Genomic DNA, 23,098 nt, shown 5'->3' on the forward strand with positions numbered 1-23,098 from the left:
ATGACAAAAATTATATGTAATTTTATTATAAAAATGACACTTATTCATCATTTATATTATTTATTAATAATTAATTAAACCTAAAAAATATGAGAAATAGCCAAACGTTGAGCGCTGTCCATAATGTCAGGAGGTTCATGATCGATCCACCAGGAGTGACTTTATCGACTGTTACTCTGATGGACGACCTTAACCCTTCTGTCCCCCCCCCAGGTCAGTAAGATCAGCCTGGTGGACTTGGCCGGCAGTGAGCGAGCCGACTCTACGGGGGCCACAGGAACCAGACTAAAGGTCTGTCCCCCCACCCACCCCAAGAAAGCCCTCCATATGTGGAAGCACTTTGAATCATGTGACTCACCTCTCCTTCTCTCCTCCCTCTCCCACACCGCTGGAACTACAGGAGGGCGCAAACATCAACAAATCTCTGACCACGTTAGGGAAGGTCATCTCTGCCTTGGCCGAGGTGGTGAGTCCCCCTTTAAAACACGTTCCCCCTGTCTCTCTTTTCTTCTGTCCTTATCTGCCTCTCCTGTCCTCGCCTGACGCCAGCGCCTCTATTGATCAGAGAGCGGCGGCATCTCGATAACATGGCCTGTTGTCTGTGTTTTCCTTTCTCTCTTGTCCCGATAACGCTTACCTACACAGGATAACTGTACCAGCAAGGTAAATCCTTCCCCACGGCTCCGACACTAACAGCAACCCACTCTCAGCCCCCCCCCCCCCCCCCCCCACCCCATCCCCATCCCCCCTTTTGTGTAACACATATGATGTCTATAGTCCTAATCTTGATGGAAGAATGCTAAGCTAAGAAGCTACCTGAAAAGGCTTAAGACCAAAGCATGTAGTCTTTTCTTTCCATTCAATGGAAGCCATGGTTTTTCACCAATTTTTAATCTGTTCTTGTGATATTTTTCACACTGCATGGAATAGTCCCAATACTTCCAGAAAGGCTTGTTGTGTTGACTCAAGCTACGTCAAGCTAACGGGCGCTACTTCCTGTGTGCCACAGAGCAAGAAGAAGAAGAAGAGTGACTTCATCCCGTACCGAGACTCCGTTCTCACCTGGCTGCTCCGGGAAAACCTCGGTGCGAAGACGTTCATTCTCACACGCCTCCCAAAGAAACCACACTTTCCCACCACCGTGGGAAAGCTATCGTTTATAGCCCAGACACAGCGCCATGTTATTAGCATAGCGGCGTAACACCAGCTCGCGTGAGGACGGCGCCTCGGGAATAAGGCGAGGCCGTCTGAGCGACGGAGTGAGTTAGAGCGACAGCGGAGCGGTAACTTTACCCTCTCTCCGCTGGGAGAAAGCCCGCCGTCAGCGGGCCGTGTTTCAGACCAGACGGGCGCACTGCGGCCGTCCTTCATGGACGACCTGCACGCCGCGCCGCGCCCTCTGATGACACCTTCCTGCCCGTTCAGTCAGGGACGAGGCTAGCCTTAGGATTAGCGTTATCAAGGATTTTTAGTTTTTGTTCAGATATTTATTTTTGTAAATGAAACCTAGCTTGGCTTAGAAGTGTCGATGGCACAGAGACTAACCATCGCAAACTGTTTTAACTCGCCTAGCAACACATATAACATGATCTAAACCGCTGTGTGTTGAGACTCTGTATCTCCTCTGTGATTGGTTGATTGGTTTGTCGTCAGGCGGGAACTCCAGAACAGCGATGGTGGCCGCCCTCAGCCCCGCAGACATCAACTACGACGAGACGCTCAGCACGCTACGGTACGGGACGGACGGTGGCCCAGCACAGACACTTAGCGGTCGCTAGGTCGTTAGCCTCTCAGAGGAAATGCACTGGGTTCAGATCTCCAGCCCTCGAGCAGAAGGCCTTAAAGCCCGATTCCCCACCTGCTCCTTGAAGACATGTATCTGAAGTCACTGTGAGGGGCTTTGGGTGAATATGAACTAAACACTCAGATAAAACCTCCTTACCATTAGTTACCCCTCTAAAACCAAGACAAAAGCACAAGGCAATAGAAAATGACACTAGCTGGCTCTCTAGAGCCACCCAAAACACACGGGTAATAACCCGTTTGTTTGAGTCGATATTCAGTTCAATCCGTCTGGTTCCTCCTCATTCTCCCGTTCCCCCGCGATGATGTGAGCTCTCCTTACGCGTCCTCCTCGCTGCTCCTCCACAGCTACGCCGACCGAGCCAAGAACATCAAGTGCAACGCGGTGATCAACGAGGACCCCAACAACAAGCTGGTCAGGGACCTGAAGGACGAGGTGACCCGTCTGAAGGACCTGCTCCGCGCCCAGGGTCTGGGCGACATCCTGGACAGTGAGTCTGCAGGGCGCGGGCCATAGAGGGGGGGTGACCAATCAAAGAGGGTACCGCTCTAATGCAATCACAGGCTTCAGTCTACTGCCTCTCTCTGGGAACGGGCAAACATTTATCCTTTTCTTTCTCCTCTGTGTTTAACCGTAACTCTGTCTGTTTGCCCAAACTAGTACTTAGTGTGAAGATAAACACTCACCCGAACTAGTTGTTAATGTGAAGATAAACATATTTACCCAATGTTGACGACATACTCACCATGGCATTGCTTAGTTGTTCCTCTTTAGTACGAACCCGTGAGAACCAACAATCTGTAGGGTGTTGCATAAACACATTCTCCTTTGATAGATCCACATGTGGCGAGCATCTGGTCATGCCACAGCCAGCGTTAATTCCATGCAACGCATTCGTCTGGATTTTTATTGCCTCTGGAAGTTTAAAGTTCATGAAGTGGATTCCTTATGTGCACCTAGGATAGATAAATACATGCCTTACGTGCCTGAAGTCTGAACCTGATATTGAACAACGTGCACTCTAGCGTCTGAAGACATCTGATGTCTCCCCATACCTGCCATCCTGTCCATTGTCATTCGACTCAGTAGGAAGTGTTTTCTCTAACCCTTCTTCTGACATCTGACCTTGTCATCTTCTCCCCCGCCCCCCCCCCCCCAGTCGATGCTAAGGGGGATAATTTCCCCGCCAGTGGAATCAAATGTGTGTATATGTGGCGTGCATCGTCTGTTGCTAATGCTAAAGCTGACAGCTAACATTGCTTCAGACCCCCCCCCACCCCTTTTGCTATTTATAAAACGATAACCCTCGCCTGTCAGCTTTGCACGCTAGCGCTTGAGAAGCTAATGCTAAATTGTCAATACTGTGTAACAAAATCAAACGAATGCAAGGCTTCCAAAGCGCTTACATGGTTAGCATGCTAGCCGGCTAGCCGCATGCTACATAAGTTCTGCCTTGTTTTTAGTTGGGCTCTTTTGATATATATATTTATTCATATACTGAATCAAACGAGGCCTATGAGTCAGTTGTAGACTCGCTCGAGGGATGTGACGACATGGATCAGGATGACCTAATGCCTAAACTAATCAATCATCCCCCTCTGTAATCTACCAACCCCCGTTGCATCATCTCTCCCCTTGTGCAGGTTCTTCACACGCTCCACCTAACTCTCTTCGCCTCTTCAGTGCACTTTAACCTTATTCTTTGGTGTGTGTGTGTGTGTGTGTGTGTGTGTGTGTGTGTGTGTGTGTGTTGTGTTTCTCACCATCCACCCGCTGCAGCAGACAGTGTTGTGGGCATTAGAATGCAGCTGCTGAGCTCTCTGACCGATGCCCCTCACAGCCGACCCAAAGGTGCTGGGCAGTAGCTGTAGATGAAAGCTGGGGGGCTATAGGTTACTGGGGGGCTATAGGTTACTGGGGGGGGCTATAGGTAACTGGGGGGGGCTATAGGTTACTGGGGGCTATAGGTAGCTGGGTAGCTATAGGTTACTGGGGGGCTATAGGTAGCTGGGTAGCTATAGGTTACTGGGTGCTGGCTGTGGATAGTGTAGTGAATGGCTCTGTCTTGTGGTGGTAGTCAGTGAGTGCTTGGACCTTTAGTCCCTCCCTCCCCATCCCTTCTCTGAGTGAGTCGTGGCTGTTGCCCCCTCCCTCTCTAAACCATTGATTCCTCAAGGTGGCCACTGACTGTTTCTGAGAAATACTATTTAAAGTGTCTTTTACTACGTATGCCCTAGTGTCCTATCTAAAACCCCTAATTTAGAGTAAAAAAAATGTAGTGGCCCTACTTTGAATAATCGCTCCTCGATAATACCCTTCCCTTGTTGTTGAGTTTAGTTCTGGCGTAGGGCACCCTGCTGTTACCTGAGACCCACTGAAGACCCGCTGCTATCGATGGGCTGACCTTAGCAAGGCTGCTGTGTGTGTTTGTGTGTGTGTGTGTGTGTGTGTGTGTGTGTCGGCATGTATCGATATCATCCCTTATCTGTACTTCCTGTGCGGCTCTTCCCTCCCCCCCGCGCTGAGATGAAAGCAGTTTTCACCCCGGGGTGTCCAAATACGATACGCCAAATACGATACGCTCACACCTAGCCACTATTTAGGTTATCACACACAATAACAGTGATACGTTTTGGTGGCCGAAGCCCGGCTGTTCCATTGTTCTAATGTCCAGAGTAAGAGCAGTATCAGGAGGGCCAGTTCAGGCCGTCCTCAGGGGACCGCCCTAATGGCTACGGAGCTCCCGGCTAATGGCTTCTCCAGGAAGTTCAGTTAGCTCCCCTGTCACCAGCCTAGCCGCAGCCATACCTGGGGTGAAAACTGCTGTCCCCTAGCCATCCATTTGGCTGTCTGTCTATTCTGTGTTTTATCTGCAACATGTTTCTTACACTTACGTCTCTCCTCCTTTTTGTGTCTCTCTCTGTCTCTCCCCATTTCCTCTTCTGTTCTCTCTCCTTTTTTTGATTTCCGGTTACTCCGTTTTGTGTGTTTCTCCCCCCCCCCAATCTCCCGTTTTTGTCCATACCCACCCCAATCTCTATCTCTCTCTCTGTCTCCTGTCTCTCTCTCTCTCTGTCTCCTGTGTCTATCTCTCTCCCTGTCTCTGTCTTCTGTCTCTCTGTCTCTCTCCTTCTCTCTTCTCTCTCCTCTCTCTCTCTCCTCTCTCTCTCTCTCTCTCTCTCTCTCTCTCTCTCTCTCTCTCTCTCTCTCTCTCTCTCTCTCTCTCTCTCTCTCCTTCTCTCTCTCCTCTCTCTCTCTCTCTCTCTCTCTCTCTCTCTCTCTCTCTCTCTGGGTCTTAGACCTGAAAGACATGCAGAACAATGAGCACCGATACTTGCTAGCCTCAGAGAACCAACGGCCTGGCCTCTTCTCCACAGCGCCCCTGGGCTCCCTGACCGCCTCGCCCTCGTCGGGGTCGCTCTGCAGCCCGGCGGGCCTGCAGTCGGCCAGCAGCATCCAGGAGCGCATCATGTCCACCCCCGGGGGGGAGGAGGCCATCGAGAGGCTGAAGGTGAGGGCTCCGTCCGCTACACAGCTAGCAAACACAGCACGCGAACCACAGCAAACCACCCGGAGACCCCTTAGCGCTGTTAGCACGTAGCGCCGTTAGCACGTAGCGCCGTTAGCAATGTAGCGCCATTAGCACGTAGCTCTGTTACCACATAGCGCCACCTTAGCACCTTAGCACAACAAATCACTTGTTCTTTGGTCATAAGTGATTTGGGTCATAAGATTTTGGTCTGATCAATTTACACGGTGGATGTAAAACGACGCGATTCAATAATCTTTATTAACCCGTACAAGAAAAATGAGACCTCGCCACATTACGCACATGACTATGACACAGGACTATTAATGTGTCACTATATACTTTTTGAAAACGATAAGCATTCAATACCTCTTAGGTGGCTGTGACGGCCCCCACAGACCAATGAAGTCTGGTACAATACGGACCATTGGCAGATCAGTCATCCATCGTCATCACGCCTGCGTGATGTATATATCTCCTTATCTCTCTCACGCTCGCAGTCCAATCACTGCTCGTAAGATAGGAGGGGGGCGGGGGGGGCACTTAGGGGGGATACCAGGCGGCCGTGAAGGGCTGCAGTTTCCATGGATACCAGGGGGCTCGGTGTATCTGTGACGTAGGGCGCCGACGCAGACCCCGAGGAAACGGACCAGAATAGATCGGCCGTCGGGCGGGAGGGTGACGTGTTACGCTTATGAAGAAGCAGACTCACCCGTGTTCCATTTAGAGCAGTAGTACCCTCTGTTATATTTGTGGTTTAAATGTGGTTCATGATTCTGCCCATGGAGGATATCGCACACCATTCACTGATTAGATCAGTTTGAAAATAAATTGCAGCACTTACTCTGGAATAGTGGTTCTATAATCATGATAACACTGCTGGTACAGATGCTATAGGGCTCGAGTGCCGCTTGCGTTTGGTTCTTAGCGCTGGTAAAGAAAAGAGAAATGATATCAGAGATATTACAATGTTAAAGAACAGATAAGGCCGTTCCTCATGTCCACAGAATCACTCTCAGCCAAAGGAACTACAAATGTGGTGGAGTTGAATCACTCTTGTGACAAATTACAACAGCGATTTTACGTTGTTAAAGAAAATGTCATCACTTTTGTGAAGTTGGACTTGATCCTGAAGTTGATGTGTGTGGTTCTGTTGGTTATATTGGTTCTGTTGGTTCTCCTCCTGATCCGGTCTGCTCTGTGTTCAGGAATCGGAGAAGATCATCGCTGAGCTCAACGAGACCTGGGAGGAGAAGCTCCGGAAGACGGAGGCTATCCGCATGGAGAGGTCGGTGGTCCCACTCACTCACTCACTCACTCACTCACTCACTTCACTCACTCACGCCGCACACGAGTGTTTGTTCTGGCGGTACATCGCGGTCTTGTTCCCAACACCAGCACCCTTATGTCTAATTGTCCTCTTCCTCCCCTCTCTCTCTCTCTCTCTTTCCGTGTCTCTCTCTCCTCGTCTATTTCCAAACACATCTGGGTCTCCCGTCCTCCCCGTCTATCTTTTTTATCTCTTACCTCAAGCTCTGTTTCAGCTGCTTCTGCTTCATTTCCAACACATCAGAGCCCCTCTGTCTGATTGTTCTCTCTCTCTATCTATCACATCTGGGTCTCCCTTCCTCCCATTGATATTTTTCATCTCTTACATCACGCTCTGTTTCACTTCTCCTTTCGCTTTCATTCTGTTGTTTCACCTTCTCTCTCTAATTTTTTCAATGTCTCTCTTGTCTATTTCCAAACACTTCTGTGTCTCCCTTCCTCCCATTCATTATTTTTTATCTCTTACTTCACACTTGTCCTTTCTCTTTCATTCTGTTAATCATCCTCCCTTGCTCTCTCTCTGTGCATATCTGTACCTCGCTCTCTCTTGCTCTGGGGGCCATGGCCCTCTGACAGACCAGTGGGCCCCCCCTGGAGTCTGGCTGGGGCCCATGAGTTCCCCCGTAGTCTTCAGCACGTCTGAAGACTAGACGTATTCAAACTGTGTTGTTCTGCGGTAAAGACAGAAGCAGTGAGCCTTTAACACAAAACCAGGAAGTACAAACTGATCAAATCACTCTTTGAAATAGATAAAAATATATAGAAACAGTGTTACTTTTTCCAGTGAATATGATTAATGGATTGGAACATGTCCATTGCTTATTTATAATTAGTATATGCTACACGTGAACCTCATTAAATGGCGCAATTTGATTAGTTCGCTATCTCGGGATATTGGACAATATACCAAGATAGAGATCTCGGGATATTGTTTTCATCGTAAGGGAGCTCTCATGACGGCCGTCTCGCCGTGCTAATAAAAACAAATAAATCCCGGCAAAAAGTGTTATCTTGTTTATTTCTGGAGTGTTCAGGTGTAGTATATACTGAAAAAATCATTCACCACAGCATCCGTGAAAAGTGGGGCTATTCCCCGCTATTCACTTCGCCCTCGGCGAATTATTGTTAAATGTAGTGTAATTCCTGCAAGCTGCTTCCGGGTCCCCCTCAGACTCCTCCTGATCCCCGCTCTGCCCCCCCAGGGAGGCCCTGCTGGCCGAGATGGGCGTGGCCATCCGAGAGGACGGCGGGACTCTGGGCGTCTTCTCCCCTAAAAAGGTACGGCCACCGATTGGCTGACGTCTCTCCTGCAGCGGCCACCGGTGATCGTGTGTGCCGCTGTACGGCCTCGGTGACATCACTTCCCCCCGGAGGCTCCGCCCCCAAGCGATATCTCTCGTTCTCTTCCTGCTCTATTGGCTCCATCAGCATGTCCATTTACACTGCTCTCTCTCCTCCACCCCCCCTCTCTCTCTCCTCCTCTCTCTCCTCCACCCTCTCTCCCTCCTCCACCCCCTCTCTCCTCCACCCTCTCTCGCTATCCTCCACCCCCTCTCTCTCTCTCTCTCTCTCTCTCTCTCTCTCTCTCTCTCTCTCTCTCTCTCTCTCTCTCTCTCTCTCTCTCTCTCTCTCTCTCTCTCTCTCTCTCTCTCTCTCTCTCTCTCTCTCTCTCTCTCTCCTCCACCCCTCCCTCCTCCACCCCCCCTCTCTCTCTCTCTGTCTCTCTCTGTCTCTCTCTCTCTCTCTCCTCTCTCCTCTCTCCTCTCTCTCTCTCCTCCACCTACTCAGCCCAGCCACGTTGGGCCCTTTGCGTGTTTCCCCGGCGATAAGGTTTGTTCAGAGAACATGGATAGAAAGGACAGCCCATAATAGACTCCGCCACAGATAGATTTAGTTTATCTTTTTAAATTTGACTCTGATCCCACAATCCCATGATTTTTCTGTCTCTGGTTTAGATCCCCCCCCCCCCCCCCCCTCAACCACTGCCTATGAAATAAATATTTACCCTCGGGTCAGAGAGTTGCTTGTGACCCTTCCCTCCTCCAGGGGCTATTTCTGATCCTAGCACCTTTCCCTGGGACTCTGCTTTAATGTGATATCAGGTTCCAACCTGGTGGAATACATGAGTGTTAACTGTTAGTATCTTCTTACTGTCGTTATCCTTCCGCTGCTGAACTCCTCGGTAGATCGCTGCACACTTTGTGTTTTTGTTTAGCCGCGGTTCCCTAGTGAAGCGGTTTCTGTCGTGTCCCGGTCGTCCTCCTCTCACCCGGTTCATTCTCTCCACTGAAACGCACGCTGCCTGTCAGCGCTGCTGTCCGGTGTCTGCCTCAGAGTCTCCTCTGCTGTCATCCATCTCTTTTATTCCCCTCCCTCAGCCCAGTTCCACCGCTGGTCGTTCCTTCACAGATGATTGTTTTGGTTGTTGATTTTAACCGCTCTTTCCTTCCCCTCTCTACTCACCCTCCATCTCTCTCCGCTGCGTTGTCGCGGCGGGCTAGCTTTTCGCTGAGAAGCCCTGCGATCTTTACACAGACTTTAACGGGGTGTTCTCCCCGAAAAAGGTGGGTTGTTTCCCCGGTGTCGCCCCCTAGTGGGGGGATTCAGGGTGTGTGAGCAGTAGCAAAGACCTTTGAGATAGTGTGGAGTCACCCCACCCCAGCCAGGTAGTGATGTTGTTTTAGGACGTGTGTGATTCTGCTGCATAGACCATCCGTGGTACTGGGAGCCAGTGGTACTAAACCATCAGTGGTACTGGGAGCCACTGGGATCAGAATGGATTGTAACACGTTCCTCTGCCCCCTTCTCCTCGTCCAGACCCCCCACCTCGTTAACCTGAACGAGGACCCCCTCATGTCGGAGTGCCTCCTCTACTACATCAAAGACGGGATCACCAGGTAATGAGCCCCTCCCTGCCCCACCGAGGGGGGTCCCAGACCGTTTTCCTCTGAAGTAGGGAGGACTGTTTGTTGTCCGTGCCGTGGGTCAATCAGAGGGACTCGTGTTTTATGAGGAAGGCGATGGAGGACCAACAGTTGGCTTCTGTCCACTCAGCGCTATCGTCTGGAGCCTCCTTTAACCCTCCGCTGGGGTGTCTTTAATTAGCCGCTGACTCCGTCTTAAGTTACAGGACTGCCTGAGGTGGACTGAATAAAAATACTGTCAAACTCGATGCCAATAAAAATCAGAACTACTCCTCAGACCTCCCAGGGTGTTGTTTCGCACCTCAGTCTGTCAAATGTTCAACTCTGTAAACCGGGGGGGTGGGGGACACTTGGATCCAAAATGGCTGCCACGGAGTGTTTGACGCGGGTGTTTACTGAACTCCAAATGTCTTCCTGGCAGGGTGGGCCAGGCGGACGCGGAGAGACGGCAGGACATCGTTCTGAGCGGCGCCCACATCCGGGAGGAGCACTGCGTGTTCCGCAGCCAGAGGAACGCCAACGGAGACGGTGAGACCCAAGATCCAAGACGGTTTACTGTCAAATACACAACAATCACAGGCGCAGTCGCTGGCAATGAGATGCTCCTTCAACAGTGCATTATAAAAGGAAATGTAAAGGGAAACACAAGTAAGAGGTCTAAACTTAAATAAAATAAAATGAATAAACGGCAATGGCCCACTGCTGACATGCTCGCTCTGGTTCAGAGATAACGGGGGTTTGTTAACGGGGGTTAGTTAACGGGGGTTAGTCACACAGTGTCCATGTCTGGATTTAACTGTCTGGGCCCATCCGAATGAAAAGCTGGCTATTCTAGTTTTAAAAAGGTAAGTGGGCATCTTTTTGATGTGTGTATATCAGACAGTATAGTATGAACTGTCTGATTCGTCTTTAGGCGTTTGCTGTAACATTACTCAATCTTCTTCTATCTTACCACATTGTCTGTCGCTCCGCCCAGTGAATGTCCTCCTGTCCTTGCAGTGATCGTCCTGCTGGTTCCCTGCGAGGCGTCAGAGACCTACGTCAACGGTAAACGGGTGGAAGACTCCACCCAGCTGCGCTCAGGTACCACGTCTCCTCAGCCTGGAACCGTTACCGCGGTAACACGCTGCTCGTTGTGAGAGCGTCTGACACACTTTGGAGGCACTCAAAACAGCCCATGAATGATGAAATGATGAAATCCTCGCCGTGTTGATTTGTTTTCCTCAGCCCCGAGTGAAGTTATGGAAATTGCAACTTGCATATTTTTTGTATTCCCTCACATTGGGAACACATGCATCTACACAGCCATCCCTCGTGTCACTGCACACAAACGAATGAGGCACATTCCAGTTACGATGCAACAAAGAATTGATCAATTATAATAATTCATTATTTGTATTATAAGAGTTTTGAGTCTGGACCGTATTAAAAGAGCCGCTCCTGACAACGCCTTCCTCCCGTCGCTAGGCAACCGCATCATCATGGGCAAGAACCACGTGTTCCGCTTCAACCACCCGGAGCAGGCCCGGGCGGAGCGGGAGAAGACCCCCACGGCGGAGACCCCCGTGGAGCCCGTGGACTGGACCTTCGCCCAGAGGGAGCTGCTGGAGAAACAGGGCATCGACATGAAGCAGGAAATGGAGAAGAGGTGGGGCCTAGCTCCCTCATGAGTGTGTGTGTGTCTACCTACTGATGAGTGTGTGAGTGTGTGTGTGTCTACCTACTGCTGGGTGTGTGAGTGTCTCACTACCGCTGGGTGTGTGTGTGTGTCTACCTACCGCTGTGTGTGTGTGGGTCTCACTACCGCTGAGTGTGTGTGTGTCTACCTACTGATGAGTGTGTGAGTGTCTCACTACCGCTGGGTGTGTGTCTACCTACTGATGAGTGTGTGTGTGTGTGTGTGTCTACCTACTGCTGGGTGTGTGAGTGTCTCACTACCGCTGGGTGTGTGTGTGTCTACCTACCGCTGTGTGTGTGTGGGTCTCACTACCGCTGAGTGTGTGTGTGTGTCTACCTACTGATGAGTGTGTGAGTGTCTCACTACCGCTGGGTGTGTGTCTACCTACTGATGAGTGTGTGTGTGTGTGTGTGTGTGTGTGTCTACCTACTGCTGGGTGTGTGAGTGCCTCGCTACCGCTGGGTGTGTGTGTGTCTACCTACTGATGGGTGTGTGAGTGTCTCACTACCGCTGGGTGTGTGTGTGTCTACCTACCGATGAGTGTGTGAGTGTCTCACTACCGCTGGGTGTGTGTGTTTTCTACCTACCGATGGGTGTGTGAGTGTCTCACTACCGCTGGGTGTGTGTGTGTGTCTACCTACTGATGGGTGTGTGAGTGTCTCACTACCGCTGGGTGTGTGTGTGTCTCACTACCGCTGGGTGTGTGTGTGTCTACCTACTGATGGGTGTGTGAGTGTCCACCTACTGATGAGTGTGTGAGTGTCTCACTAGCGCTGGGTGTGTGTTTGTCTACCTACTGATGAGTGTGTGAGTGTCTCACTACCGCTGGGTGTGTGTGTGTCTACTTACTGATGAGTGTGTGAGTGTCTCACTACCGCTGGGTGTGTGTGTGTCTACCTACTGATGGGTGTGTGAGTGTTTCCCTACTGATGAGTGTGTGTGTGTGTCTACCTACTGATGAGTGTGTGTGGGTCTCACTACTGCTGAGTGTGTGTGTGTCTACCTACTGATGAGTGTGTGAGTGTCTCACTACCGCTGGGTGTGTGTGTGTGTCTCACTACCGCTGGGTGTGTGTGTGTCTACCTACTGATGAGTGTGTGTGTGTGTGTGTGTGTGTGTGTGTATGTGTGTGTGTGGACGAGCCCCAAAGGGCCTGAGGGTGATCACTGTTTATCGTTAGGACACGGCTTTGCTGATGCTCGATTCTGATTGGTTGATTTGTCCGTTCTACGGTTGGTTGTTTCTGAGTGACAGACCGTTGCTATGGAAACAGCTAATCGCTACGGCCGCAGTACCGACCGAAGAAACGATCAGACTGCTAGTTTAGCGGAAGGAATAAAATCATTCTTAAAATTATATTTTGTCTCAATTATTGATTTCTTCAGTAAGTAGCCGTGTCATAAGCAGAATAATGTAGAGAGAGCCACTCATTCATAATATCCCTTAATGATGAGAAATAAGGTCATTAGTTAAGTCAATTAAGCAGAAAGCGACTTACAGTGAGTTTATTTTTAGAAATGTGTATGTAATGAGCAGAATGCTCGTGGTCGCATACAGATAGACAGCACAGCTTGGGCTACAAACCAACAACCTGGGCTGGGGATCAGACACCTTCAGTATGATGCTGTCCAGCGACCCATTCCCAGTGATAACATAACAAGCTTCCTCCTTGTCTTTATTTATAGTAACAACAGTTAATGATGGGGACATGTATCCATGTTTACATGTCAAATGTTTTCAAGTTGTGCATCATATTTATCTTCTGTGCGTACAGGCTCACTGAGATGGAGATTTTATACAAAAAGGAGAAGGAGGAAGCAGATCAGCTCCTGGAACAACAGAGGCTGGTGAGTCCATCGGATTTACTCCATTTCCACTGGAATTGGATCAAACCAATTGGCGAGCTTCAAGCAGCCCAGTGCAGCTCAAAGCGATGAGTGAATTTGAGCCTCGCCCGTAAGAGTTGGTTTGATCGAAGCCCGGATTTTCGCCTGACGATTCTTACAAGTGTTATGAGTTGCTAGTTCAAATATGTTTCTGGATCAAACTGAATCATGTGTTATATTTTGTTACGGTACTGGATGTTTTTTTGTTTTCATTGGGTGAGCTTCAAACTGACGGCTCGTGGTTTGTTTTCATGGGGGATAGAAGTACTTGCTCTGTTGAAGTCTGGCCAGTACTAATCTTCACTCTGAGCTTTTGACACTTTGAGTTTCTGTTATGTTTGTGAATCACACTTTGGCTCCTAGCGCATGTCTGCTCTTCTTGCATGGAAGTTGATTTACTACTTCTGGTATCTGGTTTGAAATGTGTGTTTTGAGCTTTTACCTTCTACTTGAAACATGACGTTTGACTGGTTTTCTGTAGCATTTTTGATTGAGTCTTATTAGACTTGAAAGCTTTTCCCCCTTCTCTAAATCCCTGTTTTATTTATTTTTCGTGTCTTCTAGTTTTGAACCGAATCGTGCAAAACAGTGGCGTATTGAAACAAATTTACATTGAGAAAATTGAAAGACGCAGTTGAGAACCAATTCGCAAAGTCAAAGAACAAACAAGTGTTTCCACGATGTGCTGCTTTGCATGGTTCCCGTTAATAGCATGTTCTCTTAGTGTTGAGGTCGGTTCCTCGCGGTTGGGCTGAGCTAGCCGCGAGGTTTCCGACGGTTTCCCCGGAATAGATTCCCTACTCCTAGTTTTCCTCTGTGATTACCTTAAGTTTCCTCCTCCTCCTCAATGCAGTTGCTGCTATGTCCAATGCATTGTGATTTAACCACAGCCTGCTGTCGTGGCTCGGTTCAGATTAGCAACAATGTGGTTTCTCATTGACTTCTTTGTCTGCGTAGGCTGCGCTAGCCGGTGTCTGGTGTAGCACACTGAAAGCTCTTACCGCTGTTCGTGTTGAAATCGATGCACAATCACAGACCTCTCTCGTACCTCCACTGGTTTCTTATCACCATTCCCAACCACAAAGGGGTTAGGGTTCAAACCACCATACAGAGTGTTCCCCCTCCCAACGACAGTTTGGTTGTCAACACTTCGACACGTCTGTCGCGGCTTGTTGTGATCTGTAATGTCCTTCGTCTACCGGGGAAAATGAGAAACTGCATTTCCTTCTGACTAACATCTTCCTCGTAGTGGATTAACAATTAACTTCACTTTGCCTGTCCTCGCTCTCTCTCTCTCTCTGCCGGCTTTCCAATAAAACTACAAGACCTTCTAACTCTCGGCTAGTACTAAAGACACTCACATCTCCTGGACTTCAGACGGGGAGGGCTCTGAAACCTATCTCCCATGTCGCATGCCTTTGTAACATGGTTGGGATCCAACTGCCAAAAAATACCACAATTTACAAATTTTGAAGAGGAATATCAGAAAGCAAATTCAGAAGCGCTCTAAACAACATCTTTCCTCTATGCTATATTTTTTCTAATCATAATAGTCATGCTTTACCTTTTTACTTTTAATATCAATGTGCAACATTGGGAACCATATTGGCCTATTTAATAAACATAAATACTTGATATTATATGCATTCGTAATAGGTTTCATAGGAATACAGTCCATCTCAATCACAGTTCACTTCATTTCGACAAATGTTAAGACAACATGAAAAGAAAGTCAATGAAAGCCACAGTCTATTTTTAAGCTATTCCGAAACAGTCTTTTGTTTTGATTGAATCCTGGACGTATCGTCAGGTGTTCTTAATGCATGTTGTCATACATCTTGTAGAATGACGATGTATGCACTATTTCCATCTATTTTTTGCAGATATTAAAACGGTCAGATCTTAATCACTCAATGGCTCTTTATGTCGAAGCTAAGTTGACCAAGGCGTTTACCAATGATAAGAGTTCCCATGTTGCATATTCATTCCTTTATTTAAAAAGCCATCCTTTTCTCCTTGATTTTCCCATTTTAATTTCTCCATCTTGTTGGGAACCATTTTGGTTTTGTTTCCCTTTTTTTTTTTTTCTTTTTTTTTTGTTGTTCTTCCTCAAGGACGGAGACTCTGATAGTGGGGATGATTCAGATAAGAGGTCTTGTGAAGAGAGCTGGAGGCTGATCACCTCCCTGAGGGAGAAGCTGCCCCCCAGTAAACTCCGGACCATAGTGCGCAAGTGCGGCCTCCCAAGCAGTGGCAAGCGGCGGGAGGCGGTGAAGATGTACCAGGTCCCCCAGCGTCGCCGCATCACCAAGGACGCAAAGTGGGTGACCATCTCGGACCTGAAGATCCAGGCGGTCAAGGAGATCTGCTACGAGGTGGCGCTGAACGACTTCCGCCACTCGCGGCAGGAGATCGAGGCGCTGGCCATCGTGAAGATGAAGGAGCTGTGCGAGAGCTACGTGAAGAAGGACCCCAACGAGCGGGACTCGTGGCGGGCCGTGGCGCGCGACGTCTGGGACACGGTGGGCGTGGGCGACGAGCGCATCGAGGACGTCCTGGCCCTCGCCAACGGGTCCCGGGGCGGCGGCGGCGTGGGCGTGGTGGTCATGGACGAGCTGAAGGTGCACATCGACAAGCTGGAGGACATCCTGCAGGAGGTGAAGCTGCAGAACAACATGAAGGATGAGGAGATCCGCGCGCTCAGGAACAAGATGGTGAAGATGGAGAAGGTGCTGCCCCTCATCGCTCCCGACGCTCCGGACAAGGCGGCGGCGGCCGGCGGCGAAGCCACGCCCCCCCAACCCGCCAGGGCGCCCAGTCCCAGAGTGGGCCCGCCCCCCCACCTGGCCAGGACGCCCAGTCCCAGAGAGGGCCGGCCGCCGGCCCCCGACAGGCCCGACGACCCTCCCGACGACCGGGAGCCGGGCGCGGGCGACGGCGCCGGGGACGACTCCCCGCTGAGGCGCGGCCACATGCGCTGGATGCGGCAGGAGCAGGTGCGCCTGAAGGGCCTCCAGCAGCAGGAGATCTCCAAGCAGCTGCGGCGCCACAGCGGGCCGCACCGCTTCATCCCCCCCGAGGACCGCAAGCTCCGCTTCCCCTTCAGGAGCAACCCCACCCACCGCAACTCCTGGAGCCCGGGGACCCACATCATCATCACGGACCAGCAGGTCATCGAGCTGAAGGTGCCCAAGGAGGCGCTGGAGGAGGAGGAGGGACAGGGCCCGCCGGAGATCGGGCTGGTGTCCAAGGAGCTGGTGGGCCCTGCCCTCTTTCCCCTGGGGCCGCGGCCCCCAAGTCCCTCGGTCCGCCGCAGGAGCGGAGAAGACCAGGACCAGAGTCCGGGCCATGGCCAGGGACAGGGCCAGGGCCAGGGCCAGGGCCAGGGCCAGGGCCAGGGCTACGGCCAGGGCCAGGGCCAGGGCCAGGGCCAGGGCCAGGGCCAGGGCCAGGGCCAGGGCCAGGGCCAGGGCCAGGGCCAGGGCCAGGGCCAGGGCCACGGCCAGGGCCAGGGCCAGGGCCAGGGCCAGGGCCAGGGCTACGGCCAGGGCTACGGCCAGGGCCAGGGCCAGGGCCACGGCCAGGGCCACGGCCAGGGCCACGGCCAGGGCCAGGGGCCGCGGCAGAATCACAGGAACAACAACAACCATCCACAGCAATACCACCAGCAACACCACCAGCACCACCACCAACACCACCACCAGCACCACCAGCAGCCGCCGCCGCTCCAGCAGCAGCAGCCCTACGAACGCGCACGCAGCAACTCCTTCAACCACCGCCAGCGGCCCACCGCCGCCCAGGAGAACCTGAAGCCCTACGAGGCCAACAAGAGGCACTCCCAGGGCTTCTACAAGCCCCGGTCCTACCACAGCCAGGGGGGGCACCCCCAGCCCCACCCCCAGCCCCACCCACAGCCCCACCCACAGCAGCAGCCCTGCTACTACAGCGCCATGCCCTACCCCGACCACAACTTCAACAGCTACCAGCAGTACCGGCACGGCGACCAGGGCAACCATCCAACCAGCTTCCAGGCCCCCCCCAGGATGCGCCGGCAAATGTCCGCCCCCAACTTGAAAGCCAGCCGGGAGACGACGGTTTGAGGAGAGAGCGGACGGGCGGGGGTGGGGGGTGGGGGGGGTAGTGACTTTAGAAACTGCTTCAGGTTTACTTTATGGTCGACAAACGCATTTCAGATCACAACAAGCCCACAATCCATTGAGTTGAACTGTGACCCCCCCCCCCCCCCCCCAGAGTCCCGTGAACTTGTTGGTCGAGCTCAGTGTGTTTGAAGTACACGTTCCCCGTCTGTCTCTGTATGAGCTGGCCTACGCTGTGTCCAGTGTTGGGAGAGCAGTTGTAAGGAAGTGAAGCCTGCAGGTGATGGAGGAGGGAGGTTAGGCCTGCTCTGTATTTTAAAGTTTTATTCTTAGGATTACTGAGATTTTCATCAATCATGCATTTATTTGTTTGCCAAATCTCCTCACGGTTGTATTTCTAAGTTTACATTTGTTGCCATATTAGTATTGATTGACTCATGTTTTCATCCCCATCGTGTGCTCGTTTTAATGGCCACTAATCCTCATCGTTTTATAATCGGCCAGAGAAAGGAAATCAACGTTGTGTTTTAAACTATGCTAAATGTACTTGCGTATACATACCTATAACACATTTCAACCCTATCACATCGACTTTAGTATAATCATATTTTTTTGTAATGGATATGACTTTTTTTTTTAAAGAGATTCCTTTTATTTTATGTACCATGCAATCAAATGTTGATTTGATATTAACATTATATGTCCAGCATCAATAATCATTGCCCCATTCGGACCAGGTGGTTGAAAATGATAGAATTAGTGGTGCATTATGCTACTGCCTTTAACTGACAACTCAAATTATTGTACGAGAATAGTTTCTTTTTTCAAAAGTGCCTTTTTATTCAGCTCCGGTATTGCATTGGTTCGAATTTCAGACTCACTCAAATTTCCCTTTTTTATTTGTTTAAATGTTTGCTTATTCTTTTCTTGTTGACATCTGGAAAGCAAAGAAGCAATTTTGCCATACAGCAGTTAACCTTTCCATCATGAAATTACACTGCAAATATGCATTTTTAGATATTATTTGAATTATTATAATATATATATACTCGTATGTTATTTAATGGAAGCTCCATTAGTTTATCAGATGCTTGACTGCCAGACTAATAATTTGCACTTTCTCAAATTGAGGATAAGCTCTACGGTGGAGTCAATTACTGAGTGAATAGTCAAATGTTGTAATTAACTAAATATAACAGGCTTAGGTGTACTTTAAGAAGGGGTTTTACATTGCCTGCTACTATCGTTGAGACTGTATTACCATCTGAAATCCTTTTAGTTATATCAAACTTAATGCTGTATTTTTTTAAATCATGGACCTTGGAACACTAATAAGAAACTTTCTAATTTAGTTTAGCTTTCAATTCAAAGTGGCTTATTCAATTATTTTTCCTTTGACAGACACAGACCAAAACAATTGGCAGAAAAACCCACCATTGAATTTTATTTGTGATGGCCACTACACCACGGATTGGGCTTTGGTTACTGTTTAATGTGATTTAAGATAAATTAGCATTTGCTTTTGTGGTCATGTGAATAGCTTGGTCCAACTGGATCTCCCACTGGGGGTTGTCATGGCTCCTCAAGATTTGCCTAAAAATGTTTGCTGAAAGACTGCATGCCTCAAAAACGTAGAATATCTTTGCATGCTGCAGTCCCATGTTAGACACAGCACCATCAGAGAGGTCTGTGTGAAAGCAGCCGTCTGATGGGTGCCTCCACCTCAGCACTGTGTTCGCAGCCTCTCTCCTTCGTTACGACGCTGTGCAGAGGAAGCGCTTCAGACTGAGCTGCTAGCCAGTCGTCAGTCTGCTGCTCACTGCTGCTTCCTTTGCTCTAAATGAATTCAATTCACCACAGTTCCTTGCAAGTTGACCTTCAAACTGTTCCGGTTGAAAACAGAATAGGCGCTATAACACGACTTGTCAGATCTTTTTTTTCGAGGGCTATTGAGAACGAAAGAATGAAAATGACCTTGGGTCTCGTAACGGTTAATAACATTTATTTTATTTGACATGTTCCGACAGTCAGGACATACTCTACCTTTAATACGCCGTAACATAAACCAAATGTTAGAATGATTCGCTAAGCTACCCTCGTATCCACTCCTATTAGCGTTGATGTGCGATTATTATTTTTTCTTCACGACTATCACTGCATGGCTTTGCATATACACATGTTCATACATTAATATAATATTTCTATGGTTCATCCTCCGTTAAGTGCTCCGTTAAAGATGTTGTTCACCTGGTCGTAGCGGTGCCGCTGGCTGCACCTCGGCCCAGATCGTTAGCTTAAAGGTGGCAAACAAATCCAACAGGAAATGGGCAATTTACAGTGCACTACTATTTGGAAATATTCATTATATATCTATAAAGATATATGATTATATATACATATATATTAATAAATGAATACATATATTTATATATTAATAAATAAATATGTATATATTTATATATTAATAGATACATATTTATATATTAATAAATAAAAATATATATTAATACATATATATGTATATTTTAATAAATAAATATATATGTATGTTATTTATATATATACACTGTAAACATATATTTTTAGTCTTGGTCTGAATTGTCTGTTGAATGTTTTATGCCTACTGTGTGAATGTTGTATTAAAGTGCCTCACTGATTGTGACGCTCTTCGAATCAAGCAAACCTGTGCGTACATACAAATTGTTGCAGAGCAAAAAAAAAAGATGAAAAGGAGAATATATTAAGATCTCTGTGTTGCTGGAGGTTTATTTTTCAAAGTGTAACTGAAATAAAATGACTTGTTTCAAATGCAGATATTTATAATATGGGTTGTTTCATTTCACTGTTTTAGTTTTGTTAGTTTGTAATCTGTACAGTAATCGCTAAATTGAAGAAAAATCAGTAACTTAAATAAGACTTAAGCACCTTTCATACATTTCATACAGTGTATTTTAAAGTAAACGCTGTATGTATGAGTTGTAACAGTTAAGATGTTATCCCCAATATGAATGTTCATTCAATTGGCCGACCCCAATCACATTCCATCACTAAATCAGTCAGATTGTTTACATTGCAGCCCCACAGAATATAACCTGGGTTAACCTGAGGGTTGTGGGTCATCCCTAGGGTTAGGCCTAGAGTCCTCCTCTCAATCTGTGTTATCTGTACCATACCCACCAGCACATAAACGTGTGTTTGACCAGGAGCGACTCAGAAACCAGGTCACTGCTGAGCTACAGTGGAAGAAAAGCCTGTTGTGGCGTCCCTCTCCCCCTTCCCTTCATGCTGCGTGTTTTGTTTGTCGGGCCGTGCTACTGCGAGGGAGGAGGTTCATGTTCTCTGAAAGCCTCCATTGTCTCCCAGAGAAGATGTGGAAAACAGGATGAGGTCATCAGGAGCAGGGTGCTGGCAGCCCCTCGTCGGATACGCAGCGTTCAGCCTCCGTCGCCATGGCGCTCTGCTCTACTGCTCCTCTCTCCCTTCCGCTTCCTCCCTCACTTCCCTCCCTTGTTTCTCCTCTCTGCCCTTGCATCCCTCTCCTCTCTCCCTTTCTCCTCTCTTCCCTTTCCTCCCTCACTTCTCTCCCTTCACTTCTTCTCATCTCTTTCTCCCCTCTTCTTTTTGTCATCCCTCTCTTCCGTATTTCTCTCTCCCGCTCCCTCTCCCTCTCTCTCTCTCCCTCACTCTCTCTCCCCCTCTCTCTCCCCCCTCTCTCTCTCTCTCTCCCTCTCTCTCTCTCTCTCCCTCTCTCCCTCACTCTCTCTCCCCCTCTCTCTCTCTCTCTCTCTCTCCCCCTCTCTCCATCTATCTCTCCCCCTCTCCCTCTCCCTCTCTCTCTCCCTCACTCTCTCTCCCCCTCTCTCTCCCCCCCCTCTCTCTCTCTCTCTCTCTCTCTCTCTCTCTCTCTCTCTCTCTCTCTCTCTCTCTCTCTCTCTCCCTCTCCCCCCCCCCCCCCCCCCCTCTCTCTCTCTCTACTGAACTGGTGTGCAGTGTTGATGTGCTCTTCTCCAGTCTTTGTCAGCAGTAACGACCGTTAATGTTTCTTAATGCTCTCAGCCCTCTCTTTGTTTAGCTTAAGCACTGCCTTAGGTAATCCACTTTTCTTTTTTTAATTGTTAGTAGTTGTAGCTTTCCACATTGTCTAACATTTGAACTGGCACACTAATTGGTGTTTTAATTGTTGTACCTAATATTGTCTGTGTGAATATAGAAAATGGCAAATTAGAAGAGAACTAACTAGCATCCACATGTAACAGTTATGAAATTGTGTTAAAGATGGTAATGAAATAATTATGTGTTTAAAAGTTTTCCTTTAAATGTTTTATTCGGTGTTGCAGGAAATATAAAATGTTATAATCAGATATATATATTTAATATATATATATCTAACTTTTAATGTCAAACAGTGTATACCATTTCATATACCTATTTCTGAATATAGCCTGAACAGTTCATAATCATAACCTGTCTATTTGCAATAGAGAAAGACGGAGAATGTCTCAGAAGGGATGAGAGCGTGTGCGGTGGGTGGCCGTCTGCCAGCGGTCTGATACCGGTTGACTCTGATGCCCGTCTGCCTCCAGGTGTATGAGAGCAAACTGCAGGAGCTGCAGAAGCAGGTTGAGACCCGGTCCCTGGCGGCCGAGACCCCCGACGAAGAGGAGGAGGAGGAAGAGGAGGAGGAGGAGGAAGGTGTGTGCGCGTCACGGCGTGTACAGGCGCAGTGAATCACACGTTGTTTACTGTCACCACGGACCATAACTGTGTATCTCTCACGTGTATACCTTTTTTTTTTTCCTCTCGGTCATTTTCTACACAGAGCCTAAGCTGTTAGGATGTGCGTATTCCAATTATCGCATTTCATGAGCATCACACTGAATTCATAATCACACAAGCGCTACGTCGTAACTGCACTAATTACAAGCCAAGGCAATGAAATCATCTAATAAATCACTTCAATAAAATCACACCGTAAACACACCATACTACTAATGCAGAACTAAACCTGAGTGTGAAGTTAAGACAAGCATGGGGGTCACCTTTCACTATTACTACTATTACTGTTGACTAGTAATATGTTATTCTGATTGACCTACGCCTTATCTAGTGATAACGAGATGTCCCTCCCCATCGTTTGTACTGAGTGTCAGACGGGCGACTCCATTCGCCCTCTGAGGGACTCCGGGTGTGTCCGTCGGTGTGTTGCCGTGGTTACTGCATATTAACCCCTCCCCTGCCCCCCCCCAGTGCCGTGGACCCAGCATGAGTTTGACCTGGCCCAGTGGGGCTTCAGGAAGTGGAGGTACCACCAGTTCACCTCCCTACGGGACCAGCTGTGGGGCAACGCCGTGTACCTGAAGGAGGCCAACGCCATCAGCGTGGAGCTCAAGAAGAAGGTAATGATAGTAATAGATCGGCTCGTACGGCGCTTTTCTTAGTACTCAGACGCTTTGCAAAAAGGAATACAGACAGACAGTACAGACACTCAAACAGAAGGCAAATAAATAACACCACAACAATAGTTTCGGATGGCCAGAGGGGGGGAGCAGCCCTCCGTCGCCCAGAGGGGGGGGTCTGTAGGCTGGCGGTAGCCCTCCCTCCTCCCAGAAGTGGACAGACGTTTATGATGTTGTTTTCAAAATCCAATAATATGTATACCTTTTATAATGCAAAGTAAATATGATTTTAAAGTAATCTCCCTGTTCGACATGTGCACATGTTAAACTTTATTATGCACTCATTGGTTTATATTCTTTAAATGAACCATTTAATTTAATTCGGCGTAGTTCAAGCTCACAACCACAAAGTTCCCTTCCACATCAAGAATGGTACCATCAGTGTATGTTTGACC

The 23,098-nt window shown here is 48.7% G+C and overlaps 1 protein-coding gene across 1 annotated transcript in view; it reads left to right on the forward strand.

Annotated features, from left to right (window-relative positions):
• kif1b (kinesin family member 1B) overlaps window positions 1-23,098 on the forward strand; it is a 72,622-nt gene that overhangs the window by 25,594 nt on the left and 23,930 nt on the right. Inside the window, 15 exon segments of the mRNA XM_079741760.1 lie at window positions 214-291; window positions 401-466; window positions 1,010-1,085; window positions 1,654-1,732; window positions 2,152-2,294; window positions 5,182-5,315; window positions 6,542-6,621; window positions 7,865-7,940; window positions 9,480-9,559; window positions 10,008-10,114; window positions 10,586-10,669; window positions 11,054-11,234; window positions 13,039-13,111; window positions 21,831-21,939; window positions 22,495-22,643. Coding sequence (XP_079597886.1) covers window positions 214-291; window positions 401-466; window positions 1,010-1,085; window positions 1,654-1,732; window positions 2,152-2,294; window positions 5,182-5,315; window positions 6,542-6,621; window positions 7,865-7,940; window positions 9,480-9,559; window positions 10,008-10,114; window positions 10,586-10,669; window positions 11,054-11,234; window positions 13,039-13,111; window positions 21,831-21,939; window positions 22,495-22,643 — 1,515 coding nt within the window.

Source organism: Pollachius pollachius (genome assembly GCF_949987615.1).
Source record: "Pollachius pollachius genome assembly, chromosome: 8".
In the NCBI taxonomy this organism is placed as follows: domain Eukaryota; kingdom Metazoa; phylum Chordata; class Actinopteri; order Gadiformes; family Gadidae; genus Pollachius; species Pollachius pollachius.